Here is a 26,914-nt window from a genome sequence, read left to right on the forward strand (position 1 = left end):
CTCTCTTCTTGCTCAGAGGATTGAAAAGTTGAAGTGGAATTCAACGCAGGTTGATAATAAAATAACACATCTGTTTACAGTTTTGCAGCTAATATCAGATAAATTAAAAATACAAATACTATACATATTATTTACAAATACTATTGAATAAATTCAAAAAATCTTTTTTGTGTATTATATATATCCTTATATAAATATCCTTTTGTCTAGCACATATAAAAGGTTATATATTTTGGATAGATTGTCTCCAACGGTTAAGTTGTGAAATGGGATATTTCCTGAGCTGCCACAGCATGAGCTACGCACTATCTTTGAAATGCTTAAATGCGGACCCCGATCCACGACATGCATCGAACAACCGTCTGTTTGATATGCGACTCGCTTTTAAGAATGTCGCCATAATCCTTTGTGTCCCCATCTCGTTTCGTGAAGCTCTGCTGCAACAGGAGACTGCGTGGACGTATAAAGCATGCGGCGTATCATTTGATATGCCTCGCGACTGTCAGAACAATTTATGATATTATTTCAGCAAGTGTATAAATAATCATGGATTCTTGTAAATACTAGCAATAGATAGTAAACAGAAGGGATACTCCTTCATACCTTTCGATTAGAACTCGCTGTCACCTCTAGTTATAGCCTAAGTTTTACTGGACACAAGCATCTTACTAAAAACAGTTCTTTATACGTATAATATCTTCAGAAACCGGCATGCGATCTGTCGGTGATTTTTTTAAAAGTTCGCTGACTACTCAGTTCCATAAACTTAGTGACATTGAACCTGTAAGAACCACATACAGAAACAACGCTCACTTCATCCACAACCATATATAAATATAAGCATTCTGTTATTTGTTTTGTTTGGTGTTTGTTTTGTTATTATCAAAATATAACCATACGGTTTATTTCACATAACGTTGTTTGATTTTAATTAGTATAGAGAACATCTCTACACTTAAAAAGTTATACTCATATGATGGCTGTAATAAGGACTCAACGGAGCGTTTAGTGGTGAAATTGAAGGCAAGCGATCCAGTGAACGCATTCAAACCAAATGAATAGATATCATTAAAACTGTTACTAAACTCGACAAATTAATGCTCTCGCTTCGCTAAACACCAAGGTTTATAGCGAGAGTGGGCACCAGTACCGACCACAGCATGACCACGACCACTCTGATAAGAGCGCACGACTGAGAATAAGAAGAATACGACAACCTTGGCTATATCATCTATAATTCAGGACCTGTGCCATGAAACGTACCTTCAATTGATAGCAATAGTTGTGTAGAAGCTACATCAGGTCATCGTCACCGGCGCATCGAAAAGGGGAATTCCACAGAAATATAATTCTTGACATACATCGGTATAAATATACACACTACTACTTCGGACTCCGTGTTATTGTTATCTTCCAGACCTACCGGCCCCAGGAAGAATCGCACAGTTTTTTAGATTTTTACAATATGAAAATTTTATTTTAGGTACAGATTATTTTACTTCCTTGAGTCCGATCAAAAAATTGCATTAGAAATCATTAAAACTTGACATTAGTGTTGTCCGCATCTTTTTATCAGAAGACAAATAAATAGTCTTTCTTTTTCGATTAACAACCATATTGGCAAATCAATTACAGTTAATCATAAAACACAATCGTTTTCCTTTTACACGTAGAAACATTCAAAGTAGAAATCAAAATGTCGATTCAATTAACGCCAAGTATATGGTTTCTTATTTGCATTTCCTATGAAGTGAGTATTACTTTTTTTAAAACTTTTAAGACAGTTTTAACTATATTACTATTATTTTTAAAATAGCTGCTCAAAACCAGTATGTAGTCGATAAACAATTTATTTTAATTATGAAATCAAATGTATGTAAATGCTAACTTTTGGATTATCAGCTTAATTTTGATACTTACAACTAATTGATATTTATTAATTTTCTTATAATTTTTTTTTTAATAAAGAGATGTGTTATACATGTCTTTTAGATTTTATGTTAATGTTTTTCACTTTATACATTTATTGTAATCATATCTCATATCATATATCATATCTGTTATAAATGTAATTACCTCTATATAAAATTAAAAAAAATCTTCGTTTTTTAATACACTGTGATAGTACCTACCCTACCTTATTCCTAGAGTTCAAGCCTAATAGATTCTGCTTCATCTTTTGCCTCTAGTTCCGGGTTATATTTGGACAATTTCCCGATCACATGGATTTTCAAAAGGTTGACGAAATAACATTGAGTAATCAAAAATACAAAGTATTGAAACCAACATTGCATCTAGTGACAGATTACTTCAAAGAGTTCATTCAGAAAAGGCATAATACGAATTATCCATCGGAGAGAATATTTATGGATGAGAATGGCTTACGACATTTCTGGAAAGGTATGACTGTTCCGCGACTTGAAAGTTTGCGTAAAGCAGATGAATTTCAAGCAATTGATGCCGCAGCCAATAAATCAAATGATTCCAACAAGATTGACGTAGACGATGAAAACGATACAAAAGCTGATATTAATACAACAATGGCGAACACAGATGTTACAATTTCCACTACGGTTAAAAAAACTCCTAAAAGAAGAAAAAGAAGGCTCATTAATCATAATTTCAAAGCTGCATTGAGGCAACGTACTGTGTCTGCGAATACCGTGATAAAGACTTCCTTTTTCTGTCCGTTTTTTGGAGTCATTACGATGACGTTAAATGCTAATGAACTTTAATTTTTTTAAACTGTGTTTTATTTTGTTGCCAACCAGATTAAACACAGTAGCAAAATCAAAATCTGTATTGGAGATAGATTTACAGATATGTTATATTTAATAAAAAGTTAGTGTATTTGAAATTTCGTACTAAATGTTCTAGTCAATTGCAGGAAACCGTTATTATTTCAGCTGTAGCACGTCTCCTGCGGAAAATAGTCCTATAGATTTAGAAAAACATTGGTTTGAAAACGGCGTGCCTCCAGCTTCTTCCAATGACCTTAATAAGTTCGTCTGTCTACCTTGTATATGAACGTCTTATACTACGATTGACGATCTGTCGTCTCCTCTTTACAATCTTAAGGCTTTAAAAAAAACGATTTTTTTCTTATTTCCTTCATAGCTTGAGTACGATTTTACCGATTACATTCATCATTTTAAATTAGTTTCCTTATCATTAAGAAAAAGGTTTTATAGTTAATACGCGATTTCCAGTATGGCTTGTATTTGCCATGTTGGCTAAAAAATGGTAAGGGGTAGCTTTTAAGTGTTTGTGGTATCGATCACAAAAATACATTTGTTCCAGTACTGGAACAACAAACATTATTTATTTATGCTCCAGAAAATAGTACTTTACAATACAGTACAAAAACATTTCATTATACACCAAGTTTTTGAAAAAAAAAAATCTGTTTATTTATAAAGATTGTATTCAGTAATTCATAGCTAAGATCTGACCGACACATATAGTGTCGGGTCTCTTAGTCATTTATCGTTATCATTAGATCTAGAATGCCCACTGTTGAACATCAGCCTTTCTCACTGATTTCCAGTAAGACCGGATAGAAGCGCACTGCGTACACACAACCTTATCCTGATAGTCTCACCACCTTGTGGATTGACGTCCGACGCTTGGCAATCCGTGGTCTCCTTCTTGGTTCTTATAGTCTTTCAATAATCAATATCTTATTAATGTTACGTATACGTATATTAATTATTGGTAATTGTTAAGTGATAATAAAAATAGTATAAAAATATAAATATGCCCATAGACGCCCAATACAAAGCATAAGTCTGCCTGAAAGACATATATAGGGGATATTCCATAATCGCCACGCTTGACAGGCGGGTTGGCAATCGCAGTGTGGTACTGTGGTATGCGGAGGACCCTCATACTCTTCCGCAGGAAACTAATTTGTGATCAGTAGCAATCCTATATAATTAATGCAAAAAGTGTGAATTATATAAGATTGTATCCTGGGAAGTGAACCCGTGGGGACCTGGGAAGTGATCGTAAGTGATCGCAAATCTCTGTCACTGTTTATTTTTATCCTTTCTTAATGTTTATATAATTCGAAGCGATAAAAGGGGATTTTGAAATTAAAATTTTTTCAAACTTTAAATCAATCACAAAGCGTGCCGTTGCCCGTGGAGTATATTAGTTCTTATCAATAGAGGCCAGCCTTTACGGCTTATTTTAATACCGAGTCGTTACGGTTGGATTTTAAGTTTTTAGTTTTAGGAATTTTAAATCTACGGCTAACGATTGAAATTAAAATATTCAATACATTTTAACGTGAAGTGAGTTTGTTTTTTTATTATATCACACTTTTATTTGTAGTACTTATCGAAGGACATAAAATATCCATTTATGTTTAACTATTTATAGTTTCTCGTACAATATAATAATAAATGATATGTAGCAAAAAATTTAATTAGTTCATTTATGTATGAGGGTACAAAAGGCGGTCTTATATAGGGGATCTTTCAGAGGCGATCTCTACCAGTCTTTAGATGGATATATTAGATATGGAAAGATCAGTTTAGGGCGTACATAATAAAAAAAGTACTATTTACTTCAAAATATAAACATACAGGTTGCTGAATCTATAACAAGAAGGTTAAACTTATAGATTTTATATTTATTTGGTCACTTAAAGTTAAATCACACGTTTTTCTTTAGAATCCTTTATAAATCTTCGATTAAATCTTCTGGTCATGTAAGGATCATCATCGTAATCCATTTTAAAGTCATTAAACGTTTTCATAAACGTGTTCACTGCCATGATGATAGCACGTCTGTAGCTAGAGACAGGCATTCTATGCTTCAACATCACCACCGGTTCAAATGGTATCACCATTCCGGCTGCGGATGTAATAAGTGGTATAATGGGTGCGGGAAAATAATACGCAATCAATTCCATGGCCCCATTAACCATACATGTTCCTATGTTCTTCAACACCGATTTAATTTTCGGCGCCAATATGATTCTCTTTATTTGCATTCTAAGAATTTTGTAAAAATTGCACAGTATGTAAGACATAGGTTTTATATCATTGGTTCCAGATCGAAGAGTTATATTAACAGGCGTTTCATCTTCGGGTACATCGGTGACTTTAGGTGTTGTTGTTATATGTATAGTATCAAATTGGTCGTTTATTTCTGGATGTTGTGCCTGAAACATACAATGTTTTTTTTATTATTACGGGGAATCTGATAGATATGAGATAGTATATATTATAGTGATATTCAATTTTCTTGTAAAGCAGTGGTGCAATGAATTATCGAGGATTTACTACAAACTCAAGCAGTGATAGAAGACTGAGATTGACGGTCGTAGGCCGCGGGTTCAATTCCCGAGATAAAGTCTTATACATAATTCACACTGTCCACTAATTATATAGGATTGCCACTGCTCATAAACGAACTTCCAAAATATGGGCAGCAACGTGCTCTGCATACTATAATACGTGTTCGCCAACCCGCCTGCCAAGCGTAGCAATAATGATAAATCCCTCCATAAACATATTTTGGTTAGACCTGTGCCATGCAGTGGGCGTCTATGGGCTGCAACGATAACTAAAAATCTAATTTTTCCAATACTAAATTACATGTGATTTCGCACTCCACTTTTTATTTGAAAAACAAAGTCTTTGATGAAAGTTCCTAATAATGGATATCGAGCGATTGTAGATACCGGTTTCGATTACCGGAATACAATATTATTTAATTTACACTTTGTGCATTAATAATATATGATTGCCACTGCTCACAAACATGCTTCCGAAGAATGAGCAGTGTTGTCCTCTGTGTATCAAAATATACTGTAATCGAAAACCCGCCTGCCAAGCGTGACGTTAATAGTATATTCGATAGTTTTAGGGTACGTCTACGCTTTGCAGTCGGCGTCTATGGTGTGTAACGATGGATATCAATTTAAACAATTGTACTTACGTACGAATTAGTGAACCATATAAAATTTAACACAAACAATGTGCCTATTGCTTTCATTTTATATTTCGTACAACCTCTCACACGAAAGTAAATTTACGTTTTCAACTTTACCGTATTTTATTTCTTCATACAATAGCATTATTCACCACGTGTACATTTAAATGTGTTTCATTTTATCACCCGCATGACCTTGGTCTCTAATATTTTAGTACGTATATTATACAGTAAATGTTTGACCTGTTTTATATGTTTGCTTGCATACGTCTGTTTTGATTTCCATAAGGGCTAATATAATGTTTAATTTTTCCTATGCCGACCTATTTCACCGGAATACTCGAGAGAGATGTAAAAATAATATTATATATTTTGTTTCAACAACTTGTAAATTTGGTACAATAAAAACTTACTGCCTAGACATATCCTTCGAATAGAGTGCATTAAGTGGAAATAATATTCAGAACCACCAGTACTTGTAAACGGTTCTATTATAAATCAATGTCGGAGACTTTTGTATAGCAATGGACATCCTGCAGCTGAAATAATGATGACAATGTTATTGTTTTCTGATACTTTGCAAAAAAATGTTGGTGTATAATTAGCACCAATTTATCGATTTCGATGTGATTTTTATTTTCCCCATAGTTTAAGTTGTAAACATTTCCAATTGTAATAACAAATATGTTTACTGTACACTATAATTATAGTAATATAACTTATGAAAGTAAACCCAAAAATTATACTAGTAATAAATAGATACGTACACACACGCTTTTTCTCCTATCCATATGATAATCTACAGTAAGTGGAGTAAGGCCACAATCTCTAGAAGTAAATCTGTGCAAAACGCAAGCTATTATCGCCGGCGGCCCGTGAACGTTAAATTCCTGGTGTAATTTGTGACATTACCATTATCCTGCATGCCTCTCATCTCCATCCAAAGGTTGTCTGTTCCAGATTGCCTCAAATAATAAGACCGCCTCTTGTACCTCCATATAAAATGTTTTTTTTTTTTTAGTTATTGTCTATGGTGTACGTGTAAAGGGCAAATTAATAAACAAATATTTCTTAGTTATTGTGTGTATTTGTGTTATGTTTTATTTTATAATATGTAAGTGAACCTATATATATATATATATAATAGGCCTGCGGACGTGCCGCAACGCGCTGGACTTTTATTGGTCCGTGGTGTTAAAAGTGTTTTTATTAAATTTGTTACAAAAATAAGGCTCCGAAAATTATCATAACATTGGACAGTGCATTGAGCAGTCAGAAAAGGATTTTGAATGTCAAACTCTAGTTTTAAACCCTATTCATTAATTAATCCATACCGTTACACGCATAGGATCATTGCAGTAACCATTTATTTACTTTATTAAAATGTCATAATAACTAATCGTCAAGGAACCCACCGTAACAGACAACACATTGACAAAACGAGATCTCAACAAACGGCGTGCCAATTGATGTGCCGAGCGACTATCGCAACACCTTATTATGTTATTCCCACAAGAATATAAATCGCCATGTCATTTTGTCAATTATTATTCCGTATGAAACACCCATCCGGTTTACTCCACAAACCACTGTTTGAAATAAGTTAGGATAGAAAACATATTCTACTCTTAAACTGTTAATGAAAGTAACAATTTGCAATATGTAAAATTTTCTGAGTTTAATTAAAAGAACGTTTTTTCGTATAAAAAACTCTGTGTAGGTCAGACCGTGTTATCAGCGTCTTATCACTACCTCCATTAATTCCACGTAAACTTCCTAACGTCGCTTGAGCTGTTTCTTACATAAATAATGAATAAATCTTCTGCTTACACGTTGTATTAAACGGACTTGCATTCTATGCCTCATTATCACCTTGCTAAGGCTTCCGATACTCATGTACTATGATTAGCGCATACGTAATGCGACCGCTCAGTTATTAAGCAGGTCGTAAAGGCTGTGACAGTATACGTATGTAGTAATTATACATAATAAATAGGTACTGATATGCATTTCGCTCTCAGCAAGCTCACAATCATTAAAGAGAGAGGTATGCTCGTGATTTTCGTAGGTGAATGAAATTAACCGACATAGACCAAGGTACTGTAAAATTAAAGTGACAATGGCGGGCCATAAATGCATAGAACAGAGAGCCTTAAGGTTCTAGAGTGAGGACCACAGATCGGAAAGCGTAGTGTAGAACGTCCACTGATAAGGTGGGCAATACACCTTGACAGTAAATCTTGTAAGGTCGTCGGTGGTTGTTCGGTACTGACTGCTTTTACCCGGAGTTATTGCAAATATACGGAGTAGCCCTATGACTAGTTTTGGACGTTCGTAACTGAAATATAAATTAAGTCATTAAGTCTTTTTTTTGCGTCTTCAACACCAGATAATTTATTTAAAAATAGATTAAAATGTCAACTATCCGTTTAAAAAAGTAATCAATGATCTCCTTGTAAATCGGAATACGTTAGTGCAACGCGAAGCGAATGCCGTGCGAAGCAATTATTCCAAAGTCATAATACTTTTTTAATTAAGATCCAGCGGCCGTTGCAGAAGTTAGCGCGGAATTAATTAAAATGAATTTTTTTTTCGTTTGCTTTCTGTTTTTGCTATCCACCATGTATGCATTCGCACAGGTGAGTACAGATATGCTGGAATATATAATAGAAGGCGCTTCTGATTATTTTCTTAATTAGCCAATTACTATATTAATACGGTACCTAGGGAGCAGTATCCTCACAAAAGTCACACAAATTTTAAAACCTGGCTCCCTAGCGCACTAAATATAAATGTTTACTTATGTCTATCATCATTATAGTCAGTTTAACGCTAAAATTTCTGTTTGGTGATCTATGCAAGGTTTCTTATGAAAAAGGTAATTTAAATACATCTAATGCGTACATTATATTATCTTATTATATATCAGTATGAATAGGAAAACCCGAGAATAAAGAGTTGTAATAGATTTCCTTGTACCAATCGCCATCATGGTTTATATATAAAGGTAACCTTTGTAAATCTATAAAGATGAATTCTTCTTCCATTGATTAAAAGTCCTATCCTACAGCGGTGCAGTAATGCTTGGCTTGAAGAAATTTTTCTTAGAACTAAATGTATCTGGTATAAGTTTTTACTGGGGAAATTGTGAAACAACCTCAGACTGATACGGAATGAAAGCCTGGAGCGAGAACCCGATATGCGAGAATAAAGTACATGGTTATTTCTCCTTACTATAGTTTAAAAACAGCAACTGTATATCTGTGGTTGGCGGGATTTGAAGAAAGTTTTTGTATAGTCCACCCTGTTAATATCTATGGTAGCAACTCCAGAAATAAAGGATTATTTTTAGCATGAGCACAGATGTGATTCAACGGATAGAATTTGATCTCAGATACCTTATCACATATGTTATATATTTTCTTCAAAGCTTAGGTTCGCAGATATTCGATCACTATAATGACATTCGAGAAGTACGCTCCTCTTAACATGGTTATAAATAGTTCAAACATTTACATGTCTTAACACATCTTCATAAAGCAGGTGTAGTTCATCTAGGAGTAGATAGATGTTTAAATATATGACGATCGCATAATAGCAGCCATGCTGTAGATATAGATCCATACAAGACGTCTGCAATCAGCTCTGCTATTTGATCTGTACGATTATACTCAAACCTTTCACTTAAAAGATTGGTGTCAAATATAATGTTCCATATCTCAGGGTCTTATAAAAATATCAATGACTTTTATAATTGGCACTACCTAATGTCTGCTACCAGTGATTACGTCATTCTAACGTTGTCTTTCACTATAGGCCTCATTGGCAAGCTTATAGTCAACTAGCTACGGAGAAGGCTATGCTCGAAATTTTATTACGAGATCGAATCAGGAATGAAAAAATTCAAATCGCCATAGCGGATTGGCAAGTTGGAATGGACAAGGGCAAGCTAAATAGCACGCAATACTATTAGCCGCTGAGACTTTAAATTTTTGAATAGGAGACCAAGGATTGGCAATCAAGACAACCATGAATTCCCACCAACAAAGAGAACAGGCGTAATTGTTAAGATCTTCGGTCGACGGAAGGAGGCTGTATCCATGTAGCAATCTCCTACCATCATGTTAGAAATCTGTAGGAGAGGCTTATGTCCAGCAATGAAAGTCTTGCAGCTTAAACTACTACTATAAGGCACTAATGGAATAAAAGTACTGTAATATGCGATTCACGTGTATTTGATTCCGTAGGTACCTTACGACTATATACCGCTAGGTCGTCAGTCACGTCGTGACATCGCTGCACCGCATCACTCTGACGTCAATCTGAACTACGAGCGACTATACCCTGCGCGACGTAAGTGGCTCGACTGATCTCTCAGTCGATACTTCAGAGAAGAGAATCTCGTCTTCCTAGTACATCTTTACTTTCTCTCATTATTTATCTTGAACTTATGTAGCCTTGAAGAAGCTAATAAACTACAGTTTTATTTTTATTGATTGCTTTTTCTTTTATCCCATATGCAGCTTGCGATAAGTTCGTAATTAGCGTCGATTAATTAGATCATTTGAGCGCATATTTTCGAAAATTTCGTACGAACGAAATAACTAATTAGGAGCTATTTGATTCGAGGCGTATTCGTATTCTTACACGAACAGATTGTATAAGCATGTTGAACTCTAGGATTATTCCTACGAGTAGAATAACAGAGATATATTTACGATAGCTTATTTTCTAAGAACTTTTATAGTTTTAAAATTTTAATATGCCTTTTACTTGTATTGTGATCAGCTACTGAAAATCATATCTGTTTTACCTTTGCTTATTATGTACCAAAAAATCGGAGTTCCTCATATTGCTTATATATATATATATATATAACGATTAATTTCTGTTGATACCTGTGTACGGTATTACAATACACTGATATACATCTAATGTATTTGATTTATCTTGGAATTAATTTTTAAGGTTTATTAAATCAAATATTGTAAAAAATAAAATTAAACGATATTGTGTAAGATTTTATAAGTGATGAAAAAGGTAAGGGATGGAATGGATTTCTAATAGGGTCGTTCGGTAGCAGCTTACATACATACATATACGTCCCAATGACATTAACAATGTTGTCTATTCGCCGTGTGACGTCTTACGCTGCGCTTATAGGCCCATGGTATCTACCCCAAAACCTTAACATCTCAGCGGATACCATTATAATATTAATAAATAAATAATTATTATATAGGATATGTACATACAATCCTTGAGATCAGATATATATTTGTGAACCGGCTGAAAAGAATTCTGAACAATTTCCTCATATTAATAAAGTTGTGTAAAGAAAACTCCAACAAAGTCTGACAAAAGCACGCTTCGATACTTTAATAACTTATAAATGACATGGCTGCATCTCAAAGAGATTCCGCACGCAGAATCTTAGTTTCCTTTGATCGTAACTTTTAACAAGCATGTATTTAGTGGGACATAACGCTCAAGGAAGGTTCAATAGGATTGGCCGGGTGAGGGTGGGACACTAAGGGAAGTTGCTGGCAGCTCGGAGGCTGGCCACCAGTTCGTCCAGGTCGATGTTGGCCGGCGCGGGGGCGGCCAGCTCGGCGTATTTGCTTGTGAAATCGAAGCCCGAATCGAAATCCTCGCCCTTGAATAAAAAATTATGCATTCAGTTCTACCAGTATTTTATCATAAAATGCAACAGAAAACAACAAAAATAATATACAGTTAGAAAAAAAAAGAAACGTTTCGGTAATTCTAGCACAATACTTAGAGAAACTAGAGTGGTCTAAAGAAACGATTCACGTAGCAATTAGCATAAATAACACTTCAGTTTTCTAATAATATATTGATTTATCATCTTTATATCGGCCTATAGACGCTCTTTGGAAGTCATAGGTCTCCTCCATCGCCGCGATGACCGACCTTACGCTGCCCGAATCAAGTGACTATTTATGAAAATTACAGTATTTTTAAAAATGGCTTCTAGTTCTCACAAAATATAACAAGCCTTATATATAAGTTCAGATAATACTAAACATTCAACATATTGTCACAATGTAACAAACTCTATGTTTCACTTACGATCTAGTAAACGTTAGTTTCTGTAAATTGGACGAAGCAGAACACGATGGCTGTTATCACCTTCTTTACAGTGGCAGATTGAGGACTGCCTTAAATAATCCTGCTCGTAACGTCATATTATATATTTCATCGGCTTAGTAGGTGGAAGAGTACTTATGTTTAATTACCTCACGGTCTATAAAGTGATTAAACTTGGCTTGGAACGTCGCTTAATATGTTTTAACTGTTTCAATTCCAAGTAAACCACTGATTCAAACTCCGACTCGATTATTTATACCAATGATTCTCGACCTGCATTATACGTTTGCTCAGGTACGCGCGATCAAATTGGGGGTAGACGATAAAGATATTGTAAATTGCATAAATTCTGATGTTAAAAAAGTATTTTATATAAACATTATTTTAATATATAATATGCAGTTTAAAAAGAACCATGAACTACCACTATAAAAATATCTTTGAAAACAATACCTAAGTAATAAAATGTTAAGAAAATAAATAAAATATTACAGAGAAAACGTTACATGTGTTTAAACATTAAGATAATAGCGAGGTCATAACATTAGCGACTCTTTTGCAGGCAACTGTGTACGATATTACAAATTTTTCTTATGGCCCCTGTTATTGGGAGGCCTTCCGTCCCCTGTCTTATTTTTTGGGACATAGATATATTTCACAATGATTTTTTCACAAATTTTCCTATTTTCACCTCTCTCTCATTGTTCACAATGTCTCTCTATCTTCCTTCTTTCATCCTTTATATTTTCTATCATTGTCACAGCATTCATTTTCTATCCATACAATACTATTATAACTTACTAATATTCTATTTCACAATTTATTCTCAATATTATAAATAATTCAGTATATTACAATTCTTTTGCTTACACGGTTTTGTTACGCTTAATAACATCACTTATTACGTTGGAACAAAACCGCAAGACAATACATTATTATTTAGTGTCCTATTACAGAATACAAATTCGTTGAATTGTATATATGAAGATAATTAAATATATTTATGTATATAAATATGTATACATATATTATGGTATATTTATGTAAAATTATATAATGTAGTAGCCATTAGTTTGTTTTTATGTGATTTTCTTCTTTCCCAGTTTGATTTCATTTTTTTATTTTATTTTTCGCGTTTTATGAAATCAACTTGTTTCACCTACCTTCATCAATTTATCTCTGCACCGCCTTAATGGTTAACTAGCAGAGAAAGCCTTCGGCATTTAGTTCGCTGTCATACACAAATGTACAAAAATTTTTTAAATAAAGTCTTTCAAAAAGTGATAAAAAAGCTATGTCATCTCCTGGGAAATTGAAACAAATTACTGGTGGGAATAATAATTATTATTATTCAATCATAAAATTAGCGAAATCCAAACTCCGATCATAATTAACTAACCGGCATCTTATAACAAGGAGTGATGTCACATACGTGTGAAACCATATCTAACTTCAATACACATATTTTGTACTTTTGTCATATAATTTCAATTTATAAAATACTTATAATCAAAATTTCGCGTGTTTTAAATGCGTTTTAAATTGCGTCTTGTGAAATAGTTCAAATTTCGAACAATGGCTCAAACTAACAAGGACATTGGACACCCCTGAAATATATTGTTTAAACGAGACGTATTTAACAAGTATTGTACTATGTATGTGATCTTTGGCGGAGGCCTATGCGTCGCAGCGGGCGTCTATCGGCTAATATGATGATATTGAATATAATTAAATATATTTACCATAATGGGGCAGAGCGCGACGGCGATCAAGCAGAGCAACAAAATCCAATTCATGGCTGTTCCGGCCGTACCGTGTGCGGCTGAGGCATCGCCGTCCATATATTTATACCGCGATCCATTTCAAACGCGTGACCGTTTTCCAATTAAATTCCCGTAAATCAAGCCTTATGCTAAACGCTTGTTTAGCCTGCCAATCGATTGGCAACACCTCTTTAATATAAATCTAATATAAATGACACACCATGATTTATCGCGAAACTGGGAGCTGTTTGGTACATCAATGATTTTTTTAACTATTTGTACCTATATATAGCCTGAACATAAACATCCATACCATATTTAAACACTCTTATGTACATAATTACATCTTACATTAAAATTATTATTCATATCGCGTAATTTACGAGTTTGTCAAATAACATAATATTGGAGATTTCTCTATCGATACGTACGTAGAAACAATGAGTTAGTAGCAAAATGTTGATTATAATTCTACAAGACTCAGTAGAATTACCATAATTATAATAAGCGTACTAAATGTTATATTTATACGGATATATTTTATTTTTAGGCTGTGGTTAGGCTATCTCAGCGATAGACGAATGAGACTTGTTATCGTATGTCATGTGTCGGATTCACGGGATAAAATATTATATCTTATAGGTTTGCCACTGCTTACAATAAGGTTTCCAGAGGATGGACAGTGGCGTCCTCTGCGTATCACAATTCCAAACTGCGATGGCCTGCTAATCGTGGAGATTATAGTACATCTTTGGGATAGGGATCATAGACATCTTTGGGGGAAGCCTATCCCTTACAGTGGCCGTCTATAAGCTGAAACGACGACGACTATGATTGTATTTTTTACCGGTTACATTATTTATCTACGGTAATTTAACTATATCAAAATTCCGATTTTAGTTTTTCAAGCTTTCCTTGCTTAGTTTCGGTATTCACGAAAATTTGGAGAGGTATTTTTGTAGTTAGTTATAATTTAAATTTTAGAGCACATGGTTTTCCCAATGATTTAATTAATTAATATGAGTATTAAATAATTTTTAATTTAAATGCAATTGCTAAAAGCACTCACAAAAATAATGACCTATTTCGTATGTTCGGAATTCGTAAAAGAAAAAGTTTCAGCGTCTTGCCTTTGAAGTCCCGTTATAATGAAGCGATTATATAATCTTGTATTAAAACTGATGCGTATTTATAAATAAAAATGACCAACTTTATACGATTTTATTCATATGGCATTTTGTCATGTCATACTCAGTGATTTTGTTTGAGAAACATAGCTTTGAATGTAATGTTTCTATTCTCAGAGCAACGAAATATAGTAGTTGTTTTATCATAGTAAGACAGTAAAAGACTGTTGATATCAAGTCATCAACGGTCTAGTTATATGCCTAAAATTAATATTATATTAGTATATATTGTTTTGATTTATATTTATACTTTCCACGTGTATATTTCTCTGGTAACACTCTCTTGCTTAACACAATCTAATGGATACGTCCTTAGATATGTCTACCAAACATAATTGAATTCCCATGAGTTAAACCTACTCGTGGAATTCTCTAAAGGAAACGAATCTAGTATATTTAGTAGAATAACGTTATGTCAAGCTATATATAAGCATAGATGTGGTGCAAAGTATATATTTGTACTAAAGAAATCTTTGAATTAACATACTGCTCAGCTTTATATATAACAATTATCAAAGTCTTGTAAACGCCCAACTTGCGTAATCTTTAACGATACTTTTAATAAAAACATAGGATTTTTGTCAGTAAAGATTATAATCTACATTGATTTTATTTTGGGTTAGCGTAGTCGACACTCTCTTATTTCTACGAAAACATCTTCCGCTTCTCTCAGAGAGCTTACTGTATCGTGATTGTTATTTCCTATACATCTTGCACCTTTTCGTTTAGCATTATATGGTTGCCATTCATACACGAACACGAAGCCTAAATTTAATTCAAACTTCGTTTAAAACGCAGACAAGGCTATATTCGCTTGTAAATATTTTCACTTTACTAGCTCTTAGCTATAAGCGTGAATAAAACCCTTAATACGTACGCTATGTCATATGAAAAAAATATAAATAGTAATTGGATTGTGTAACTTTACGTCTGCTAATATAGAGAAGATGGGCAGTCCATATGCCATAGTTTATAGGTGTTTGATATTGTTCTTTCATGTTGTTTTGTAATATTAATTTTTTGTATTTGTTGTAATTTTATTTTATTTTTTATTTTTGGTCTTGGGCATTTAAACTCACGTGTCTGTGATTTTTCTGGAATCTTGGCTTGCTTGGATTTTCTTTTTACCAAGTAAAGCTCAGGATTAGCTAAGAACGAATTTAGCGAAATTTCACCCGCAAGGGGGTTGAGTTGGCTTTTATTAAATGCATTATTTCAAACTAGCTCCTAATAGAACTTACTTGATTATTTTTTTTTATTGGTCTAGAATGAAATTATCCTCGCAAAAAGTAGTTATTTGTAGTTAAGATTTATTATATCAATTTCGTGTATATAATTTTGTACCTGGTAAAAATTAAAAAAGATAATGATTAATATAATATTGTAAAATAAAAAAAAAATGGCTGAGTCCATTCCGGTTAAATAAGCCCGCGAAATAAAGTCGCCAGGCGTAATATATTGAAATAATTTAAATATATATTTTCAACACCAATCATTTACGTTCACGCTTAGTTTAAGATTATTATTTATATATGTCGATACCGGTAATGACATATAAATAGCCTTTAACTTATTTAATATAAAAGTCGACCAGATCTTTCTATACTATTGTAGAATGTATGATATATAATGCAGTCTCGTATTATCGATGTTAATGACACAGTTATCAAAAAAAATAAAATATTATATCTAGTAAGATTTGGTGGTTTCAAATAGAGTTGGCCTGCCGAGTTGTAAAAGTGTATATACCTTATTAGAAGCTACATACAATGGCACATTTGTTAATTAGCGGATTGAAGAATGTACTGACGTGCTGACCTGTTTAGACCACATATTTTCTAAGAAATGATCTCCGTAAATTATTTTTATATAAAAAATTAATTAAAACTTTTTAATTACGTTGGTTTTTCTGCAGCCCGACATCGTATATAACACGGACTGAACACTACAAATTCGTTTTTTGTTATTACTTTCACAAATCTCCTTCATTCAGTAGTTATATTAATAAATTCCCAAACTGTAATATCACTTAAAATCCTTCGAACACGTAATAGAACTTTTTTTCAAATATTTGTTTGATAAATCTTTTGTTTATTACTTAGGTTACGATCTAAAGGTGTATTATTTAGGCTACGACCAGCTCAATTATAAATGAAAATGTTGCAGGTATATAACAGTTTCGCAATAAAAATAATAATAATAACATATAACAGATTACACTGAGCAGTAGTAGCACAGCGGTAGAGGACTGAGACTTGCAAGCGTATATCTCGGGTTTGATTCCCTGAACAAAAACACACGTAGTTCACACTTTGTACATTAACTATTCAGAATTGCCACTGCTTAGAAGTTTTCAGAGGATAGGCAGCAGCGTCCTCTGCGTACCATAATACCACACTGTGATCGCCAACCCGCCCGCCAAGCGAGGCGATTATGGTATATCCCCCATAGGGTCTTTGAGGGATGCGTTATGTGTAGCAGTGGGCATCTATAGTCTAAAACGACGACGATATCTGATTGTAAAAATTGTAAAAACTTCAGTAAATTACAATTTATAAATCAGTTGCAAATGTGATTTATAATAATAACTGAACAAAGTTTAAAAGTTAAGAAGTAAAAACATTATTTATAAATTATCAATTACATTTTATTCTCAGTGGAATATAGTATTGAATAAAATAAAATTTTTGATAACATAAAACGCGAGACGAATATTGTGTTCAAATGGTATATTTTGTGCTATGATGAAGTGATCGTATTGCAGTGATTTATTTTTTTCACCAGGTCTTTCATACGAGTGGACTAATACAAGTTGCTCGCTACTTAGTGGGCTTGCCACATATGGCAGAATAAAACATCGCTCTGAAAACCATCCTGGTGACGTCATTGTTACCTTAAAGGATTACTAGGCCTGAGTTGGTAGAGGTGGCCCACTGGGTGGACCGACGATATAGTTAAAGTCGCGAGTCGTCGCTGGATACGGGACTAGGTACTAGACCAGTCATTAAGGCTTTATTGGGGGGTATTCGTTGCCTTACAGTGGGCGCCTATCGACTAAAAAGAAACAAAAAGCCTAAGAGGGTAGTTAAAATGACATTACATATTTTTCATGTTTCTTTTTACTCTTTTAATCACAACTACGAAATTCTTTATTTATCAACGGCGCATTAACTGTATCGGGTAATGCTTTGTTGAAATCCGTGTCAAATAGTGTTAAACCGTAACACTTTAATAAAATAATAGCTTACGTGTCACTGTGACTCGCCCGGCTAAATGAAAAGATAAAGAATTTATTTAAATATGTTATGAATACAAATCAAATACGAATACAATACTATAAATAATAAAAATATAATTAAATACCCTTTATGTAGATCTCTTCACTTCACAATAAGTAAACCAAAGTGTTTGCCATTCTACCGTCGTAAAAATATAAATTTACGAATGTTATTGAGTTCCTATAAAAAGTACAGTAGTTAAACTTGTTCATTCTTTATGTGAAAAAAATTGTTATACGTGTATAGCATAATACTTGGTATGACCATAAATACTATCATAATTAAAAATAAACGAAATATTACATTTGAATTAGGAATCTGTAATTTTCATAAGTTGTCATTCATTGATTGTGTTTTCTTATTTTCGCACCAATTTATTGTAAAATATTTTGTGATATTAAAAGGGAGTAGGGTGATAAAGAGAATCGAATCACTGTAATGGCATAAGGTAGGTGTGGTAGCAAATATTTGTAAATCCTCCATGTGCTTGATATTAGTCTAATGTTTATATACCGAGCAATTAACAGGAAAAATGAAACTTCCTCTGTTTGTGAGAGAAAAAAATCTGATCATCCACAAAGTTCGTAGGAGTAAATCGATAAAAAATAAAAAGCAGTAAGGCCTGCCAATTGTCACTTTAACTTTTGCCTTTAAGAGGTTTATGCTCGGAGCCTTGCTAATGGCTCATTGAGTATCTGCAACCTTTACAATGAGGCCTGAAATGAGAGACGACGTTTCACTTCCGAAATTAATCGCTGCAAACACACATTTGTAGGATACCTTCGTCTTTAGGAACTGAGGTATATTGAATGAGAAGGTAAGCTACGTATAAATAAAAATCGTAATTATTTCTTAAAATTTGAATAACCTAAATAGCTTTCAGCGAATGCTTGTAAGCTTTATTTAATTATCGTCTGATGTAAAACTTGCAAATTAGAAAAAATATTTTAAAATTTCATAGCACTGGCTGGCATCCCATTGTTATAGGAAAAGAGTAAGTAGTACTAAATATGAGAGAATAATGTTTTCTATCAAGGTCATGCCTAGTCTTTTTCTACAACTGTTAGAACACAAGCACATTGTGACCCATTTACTATAGGTATACTGACAATTGATATGATTTTTCAAGTAATTTCAAAGATAGAGTAAAAGTGTATTTCATTTAATGTAATAACATCCGTAATTATTATGTAATATACATCTCTATTACGTAAACTGAGATTTCAATAATGGCCGACAAAGCTAACACAACGCAAGACAGTATTCGACTGTAAAACTTTATCGTTGAGAAAGTAGAGTAAGCCTCTAAAACATTTATTAGGTTACTTTCACGTCGGTGTCGAACTGGTACTATCGCTTTCCATGGTTCGTCCTGAAACGTGAATACAATATTCATATTATTTTGTGAGTGTTCGAAAGAAAATAGAGATTTACTTTAACTTATGTTAAATTTAATGTACAGGTGATTTGTTATAATTGCTAAAAGATTTAAAGGGGATAACTTATTATAACTATTTCCAAACGTTCTGAATAAAATGATCGCACGGATATATGTTACATTTATTTATTTTATCTATGAGATTGCGACAGACTAATATCTTCTGTCAGTACAAATTTTGCAGGAACAGATAGTAAACAATAATTAAATATACTATGTAGTAATCATATTTTTAAAAAGATCATCTATTACTATATTATTACTTCGTTATTTTTGATCAATAATACCATAAGTTTTTAAATCGGATGTACTATACATTAATGAATAGCTTGTGAGATATATATTCAATAACTTAAAAGATTTTACATATATAACAAATGATCCAGTAAAAAAATTTGGCCTGACTAAGGCCATGGTTGGCCATAAGTTTATATAATAATAATTACGTATAATTACTATGTAATATTTAGCAAATATTTTTTTATGTCATTTTTAATGAAGTCTATAATGATTGATCTGTAAATGCATGCCGTCTTGAAAATTCCAATAAAAGGTTTTATTAACTTTTTAATGGTTCTATTTTTTAAACACAATGTCGTACTAATAATTATTGTCTCTATTATATCAACAGTCGTATATGCAACATAAAAATGCAATATGTACGTTTTATTATTAGTTATTTAATATTAGTTAATTAATAATAATAAAACGTACATATTGCATGGTGCATTATACTGTTGCATATGTTCGAAAATAAATGTGTGGTAAGTGATACTTAATGAATTACGACCTAATCAGAACCTAATTGGATTTTGTATGAGAAATAAGACATATTGAAATCTAGAATTATGTGTACTTATCACGTACATATTACTACTTAACCGTCTCTTTAAAACTTTGATCGTCAATTAACTGTTGTTTGTAAGCTTAACTATCAAAGAACAATTTAGGTTAGGCTACGAATAATTACATAAAGGTTCCCGAGGGTGTTGAATAAGTCTATTAAGAGGTCTAAGTTAAGCATCCTTAGAAATCTTGAACCTCATTTGTAGAAATCGAAATGCCAACGGGAAAATGGCGTAAAGAATTGATAGAAAAGCAAATATCCGGTTTGAACCGATATCAATACCTTTATTTTTTGCCATAGGGACGTCCAATTTTCAACCAGTTTGTTGCTTGTGGATGGATATCCATAACATGTATTTTTTTATTCATTTAAACTCAATACACAACTTTCTTAAAGCCAATTTTTTCACATATCAATCTATAGTAACGCGCTTTACAACGACTAATATTAAGCAGTGGTTTTCCAGTAAGGCATCTTTCATAATCTATGACCCGATTGTTACATTTCTTTTCTCTATATCGCTTTTAATCACCGTCTTGATTTTAGCCTTAGGTCATCCAGTGTCATCCTATGTCTAGGCCTCCGGCGTTAACGGCATTGACATGGTCGTCTGTCAACCTTGTGAGAAGACGTCTTACGTTGGAATTGCCGATCCATGGTTTTCGTTTTAGAACCTTAAGGTTAAGCGATATCAATAATTTTTATATATTACTGTCGGTATTACTAATAGATTTTACTTCGATATATTTGCTGTTGTGTTAAAAATCGTTTATTCTGTTATAATGTAATGATATTGTGAATTTTGTTCACATTTTGAATAAGTAAGTGCTTCAGAATTTGTAATTGTTATAAATTCTTACTGTAATTATTTTAATTCTTGCACTGGCGCGATTTTTTCTAATTAACGAAATAAATAAATAAACAGGTGCCAAAGCTTTAATAGGCAGTATAGATCGTTTGTTAGCAAAAGTATAAAACTTTTACAACTATTTTCAATAATCTCGTATAATGATTGAAATATGCTACATTAATTTATTTTTCTTTATCAATGCTACAAGACAATAACTTCTGCGAGTACATTCTGCATGGACAGATAATAAATAATCATTAATTTTCATATGAAGTAATCCGAATCCAGCTTTTTTAATTTTGTTATCATTACGTTATTTATTATTTCAGAAAATTAAGACTTTTGCATTGGATATAATATATATTCATTGATAGTAAATGAGATATATATTCTTACTTTTAAAGATTTTGCACCTATAATCAATCAAACAGCATAAGGTAAGTCCTGCTTTTGAATTGAATAAGCCTTTTAACTTTGCACTTAATGTATATAAATACACGTTACCAATTTAAGCCGTTTGTGCACTGCAAAGTTTTGTGGTGAATCCCCGATTCTCGAGTCACAGACTACAGTTCAAACTCACAGATTAATAAATTTACCTTATTCGAGACAAAAGTTGGGTTCAACTCCTGCGGCATGAGTACAGATTGCAGATCAGCATCGTTTTGTAGTTTCTGAAATCATTATTTTTTAAATTAATACAGTACAAATTTGAATAAAAATTCTTACATTAAAATATTAACTAAAGTTGACGGATAAACTAAATATTAAATGAGTGAAACCTGTTACTTTAAAATTTTCTTTTCAAAGGAATTTTAAAACGAGTTGAGAATTCAGGTCAAATTAAGGTCAAGTGAAAAGACGCAAAATTATTTATTTATAATAATCATAAATTTATTCAACTTTAAACAGGTTGGTCTTGATCATCGACTTTTTTTAAATTATTTTTGTTTTGGTCTCTACTCTGCTTGTCAAGGTGTTATGGTTGTGGAGAAGAAGCAAGAAGAAACCCCTCTTCAACACATCTTTTAAAATGTTTATCAATACCGATTTATATATATTAATTTTCTGTCTCATATATCCTAAATGAAAACAAAATAATCAAACCGCATCATTGCCAAGGATATTTGTTATTTAAATGTTCGTTTATCGAATAATTTACGTTCATTACGTGTTTTGATTTTAATAATTTGAAGTTTCATAAAGTTTTGCGAAATTTTATTAAAAATTTGATTCTGTTAATTAGACTGTACGGAGATTTTACTGTACGAAGTACGAAGCTCCTGTGGGAAGAACGGATGTCCGAGTAACGTTTTAGTTTTTTCTTTTTCTTTTAAATTTTAACACAGAAAAAAAAAACACTGAACTCGTTTGGCGGTCAGTTCGGTCTGTAAATGGCGAGTCACGTATAATGACTATGCACAGACCTTTAATAAACTTACTAACTTCTTGCGAGGTTTTATTCGTTCAAACTTACTGAGTGGGATTGTAAAAGTACTTCATAAAGAGGAAAAATCTTTTACTCGAATATTATGAGACATATACATACTCGTATACTTAAATATACATGTCCTGACAGTGTACATTATAACGCCACCGATAGATGGCGCCAGTAATCGTTTGCTTCGCGCTATCGTTTCGCTATAGTCGTCGCACAATGACACCGTATTGATGAGTGGAATTTATTAATAAATAACCAACAAACACTTTATATTTGCACATAAAACTGTGAAATAAATGACAATGGTTATTTTAAATTGTGACTTTAAATAAGCATCGGTTATATTATCCAGACATGATTTCATAACATTAGAATAAAGTGTACCTTATATTACATACACGTGTAGGATGACAAAGATAGTAGGTTTAGCAAGGTGGCATGTGATAAACCAAACATGGTTATTTAGAGATGAAATAATAACGAGAATTACTATAATATTAAATAGTTCAATAGCTTGAAATTTGGACATTATAAGACAAACAATAGCATATATCAGGTATAAGCAACACGCGGCCCGGTGGCCGCTTGGGGTCCTTTTAACATTTTTATTCGGCCCGGCAAGCATTCCGCAAAATTAATTTATTTTATTGACTTTCTCACATCAATATATTGTAATAAAATTAATTATATATAAAATTATTGTAACGAGCTACTGACACAGCGATTTCGTTAAAAATGCAATACGAACGCGATGCGTATGCGCAATTTTTTTAATAATAATAAAACCTATAATAATAATAATAATAATAATAATAATAATAAAACCTATTACAAATATAGTTTTAAAGATAAGTAATAATTGTTACTTTATGTGCGGCCCGCCAAATAATTTAAAAATTTAAATTGGCCCCCTGATTAAAAAGGTTGCTCACCACTGGCCAGAACAATACTAATCCACTATCGTAGACACTCTTTCGGAAGTTAATACGATGAGTGACAGCCAATAAGGTTAGGAACTTTGTAAGCATATGTTTGTGTGACAACTGATATCTGTTAATCAACTGCTTCAATTAATGTCACCATTAACAATTATTTGTAAGTAACTTTAATGTCGGTTATAAAATTCCTTACAAGATTTTAATTTCTTATGATTAAATTCGATAAAAATTAAAGTATTAATGTAGACAGAGAATTACGATAATCTTAATAAATAAGATTTTTCAACATCTTGAATAATTAAACAGGCACATCCATAGTCAAATTAAACGCCTCAAGGAACTCGTATTGTTGTATTTGGACATATCCCTTAGGGAGCGGTGGTTCCGGAACCTTCGGTAGAGAGGCTTTTTGTATTAAAACTTCTTGCTAAGTTTGATCACTTTAATACGCGATGTATCGGTGTCAGTAGCGTAACGTGGGCCTGTTTGTATTAATAACGTATCGATTTATTTCACAGCGATGTTTGCAGACCCAACTCCCCGTAGGGACCTTTCAAGTTTAACATAGCTGTCAAACATTCTGAACTGTATAACGTTCGACTCTGAATTATGTAAAGTTAATCTTTTATTAATTGTAGACGTAGACAGATAATAAAATAAAAGATAATAAAGGTATAACAGTCCATATTTATAAATAAAAATCAATCGTCAAATACATCATTACGCGCAAAAATTGAAAATGCCTTTTTTATATTTATCGGAATGGTATTGGAATTTTTGTGAAGTTAGAGAAAGTTTCTTTTACAGATAATTAATAAAAAAAATGCGAAAAGAACCGAAAAAAAAGACACTTTTCTTTGCCCACAGATTAAATAACGTAATTATTCTTTCCTGTCAAATATTCCACGCAACCATAAAGAGTTGAGTAAGTATTTAAATTAAAAAAACTGAATTTTATCGCTTAATATAATTTTGAACAGAACAGATGAGCTCGTCTTAGGACCCATAATGGGGACTGGCGAGATTATTAATGTCGCTTGTCCACATTATTGTCGGCGCTGGACGTAGACCGCTTCCTACCTGTCGTATGAGAATTCATTGGAAGGGAGCAGTGGACATCCCGTGGCGAAAATTTTGAAGACAATTTTTAGTTTATTATGATGCCACTAAATCAAAAAATCATTGTGAATACTTTCATTGAGAATATAATAAAATGGTTCATTAAAATTATATACAAAAACGACTTCAGAATAAATAAAATGTATCAACTCAATAAAGCTATACAAGAGTGACGGTATATGATACAACATACACCATTAGGTATCGTCCCCTAATTGCCCGGGGCTGAAATTTCATTTGTCAAAGACACGATTACACTGAGATCGGGGTCCGAGGACGGTGGGTCATTAAGAGCGTTCAGATTTCAAAGGCAATTTGTTCTATTCAAACATCGCTGCTAGTTTACCTCACTGGGGAATATTCTAACAATTCGATTCTGTTAATAATAATGTCTCTTAGCTCACTTATGAAATTAAATAAATTCTGTTATTTATTTCGACAGATTTTCGTTTTCAGAAATGATTGTTCAAATATTTAACCAAAATAACACTTATTTATTGGTAATACTAAAAGTTCAACCAAGAAAAAGGATAACATCTTATTAAAGATTTATAATCTGTTCTTATGGCCATCATGAATCGTCTCAAACGTAGGTTTGTAGCATCCAGTCACGCTATTCTCTACGTAAGTCCAGCTTTAAAGCTGGACTTACGTAGAGAATAGCGTAGAAACGACGTCTTTCTTAAGAAAGACGTCGTTTCTACGTGATCAAATTAGGTTTAAGGAGATCCGTAGATGAACAAAAGTAACCAATATAGCCGAGTCGATTGACAAGTTGAAATGGAAGTGGTCGGATCAAAAAAAAGCAGAGAACAATGGCCGCTGGAGCCCTTAGGTTCTGATAAAAATTATTCATTTAATCTAAATCTGTGTTAAGTTTGTCATAATAATATGTAAGTATTTGCAAGTATATATTTAATAGTGCCTTCAAATTAAAACAATTTCGTTGTAGTAACCCGCTGAAAATTTCTTTTTGACTGGATTACTGGTCAGGTGACATTTGCTGATTTCGAGGGTTTATGGGTACGCCCCCCCACCCTAGTTTTTTTTTTTTTAAATTTATTATTACAAATTTCCCTCTAACGTAGTCAGAGCCTATATTTACTATTTTACAATTTCTAGCCGGGGGAGGGGGGGGGAATCCTCATTGGACGCCTGGATATGGAGGGCCCAGGCAGTGTCAGACTTTTACTGACTAAAACCCCCCCACGGTCGGCTCTGTTACAATTAAGTTTCTAATTATTTTGCTTATTTTCTATCATTTCTATAGTATTAACTCCTATTTATATTACACTAATTATCCCCCACCCTAGTTGGACCTACGACATAGTTAAGGTCGCGGGAAGTCGCTGAAAGGTCATCATGGCTATCTTAGGGGAGGCCTAAGCCATGCAGTAGGAGTCCGTCCATCTGCTAAAAATAAGAGTAAGAAAGTGTAAGCTGTAATTTGGTACACTGTACTTACATCTTGATATCCATGTACAAAACTAAGAAGAAATATTATTAACAACTTGTACATATCTGGTATATCTATAATTTAGACTCTTTGATTTAGACTAAACTAAATGTTTAATCTCAAAACAAATCTATATTTTAATGTAAACTATACATTTCCATTTCTCGATATTGATATTGCGAAATAGAGAACATTTATTGACAATTTTATTACAAAGTTTTATTACTTGAAATGTTGACTGGTTGTAAACATGCAAGATAGATGAAAAACATGAAAGCGAAGGTTCTGATTTTAGCGTTTTGCTGTGTTGCGTTTGGTCATAGTATTGATCGAGTAAGTACTGGCTATTTCTCGTTCTAATTAAGTAATTTGTTTTAGTAGTTAAACATTAGTATACAACCATACTGTTCGTTAGCATGTCTCAGCTTCCTGGGATAGTTTCAACAATGCATAGCCAGGAACTAGATATCCCGTTTTAAATGGCACAGCGCTATCGTTTTAATTAGTCCCTGATACGTATGAAAAGAAATCCAAGAGCTCCTT

The 26,914-nt window shown here is 32.9% G+C and overlaps 1 protein-coding gene across 2 annotated transcripts; it reads right to left on the reverse strand.

Annotated features, from left to right (window-relative positions):
• Positions 1–4,452: 4,452 nt before the first annotated feature.
• Positions 4,453–26,446, reverse strand: LOC137925002 (uncharacterized). Of its 2 annotated transcripts, none has more exons than XM_068768430.1 (3): positions 26,381–26,446; positions 22,017–22,091; positions 4,453–5,170 (listed from the first exon to the last, which is right to left on the reverse strand). In XM_068768430.1, the coding sequence occupies exons 1-3, from the start codon at positions 26,432–26,434 to the stop codon at positions 4,655–4,657; spliced, it is 645 nt and encodes a 214-aa protein (XP_068624531.1). In that variant the 5' UTR covers positions 26,435–26,446; the 3' UTR covers positions 4,453–4,654. The 2 variants fall into 2 exon arrangements, 1 of the variants encoding a protein (XP_068624531.1); XR_011107624.1 differs by lacking the exon at positions 4,453–5,170 and adding an exon at positions 19,440–19,654 and having other exon boundaries at positions 26,381–26,395.
• Between the last annotated feature and the right edge of the window lie 468 nt (positions 26,447–26,914).

The sequence above is a fragment of the Battus philenor genome, unplaced genomic scaffold (assembly GCF_028537555.1).
Source record: "Battus philenor isolate CCGP_79_NKW_IND1 unplaced genomic scaffold, ilBatPhil1.0.hap1 SCAF_25, whole genome shotgun sequence".
Classification (NCBI taxonomy): Eukaryota; Metazoa; Arthropoda; class Insecta; order Lepidoptera; family Papilionidae; genus Battus; species Battus philenor.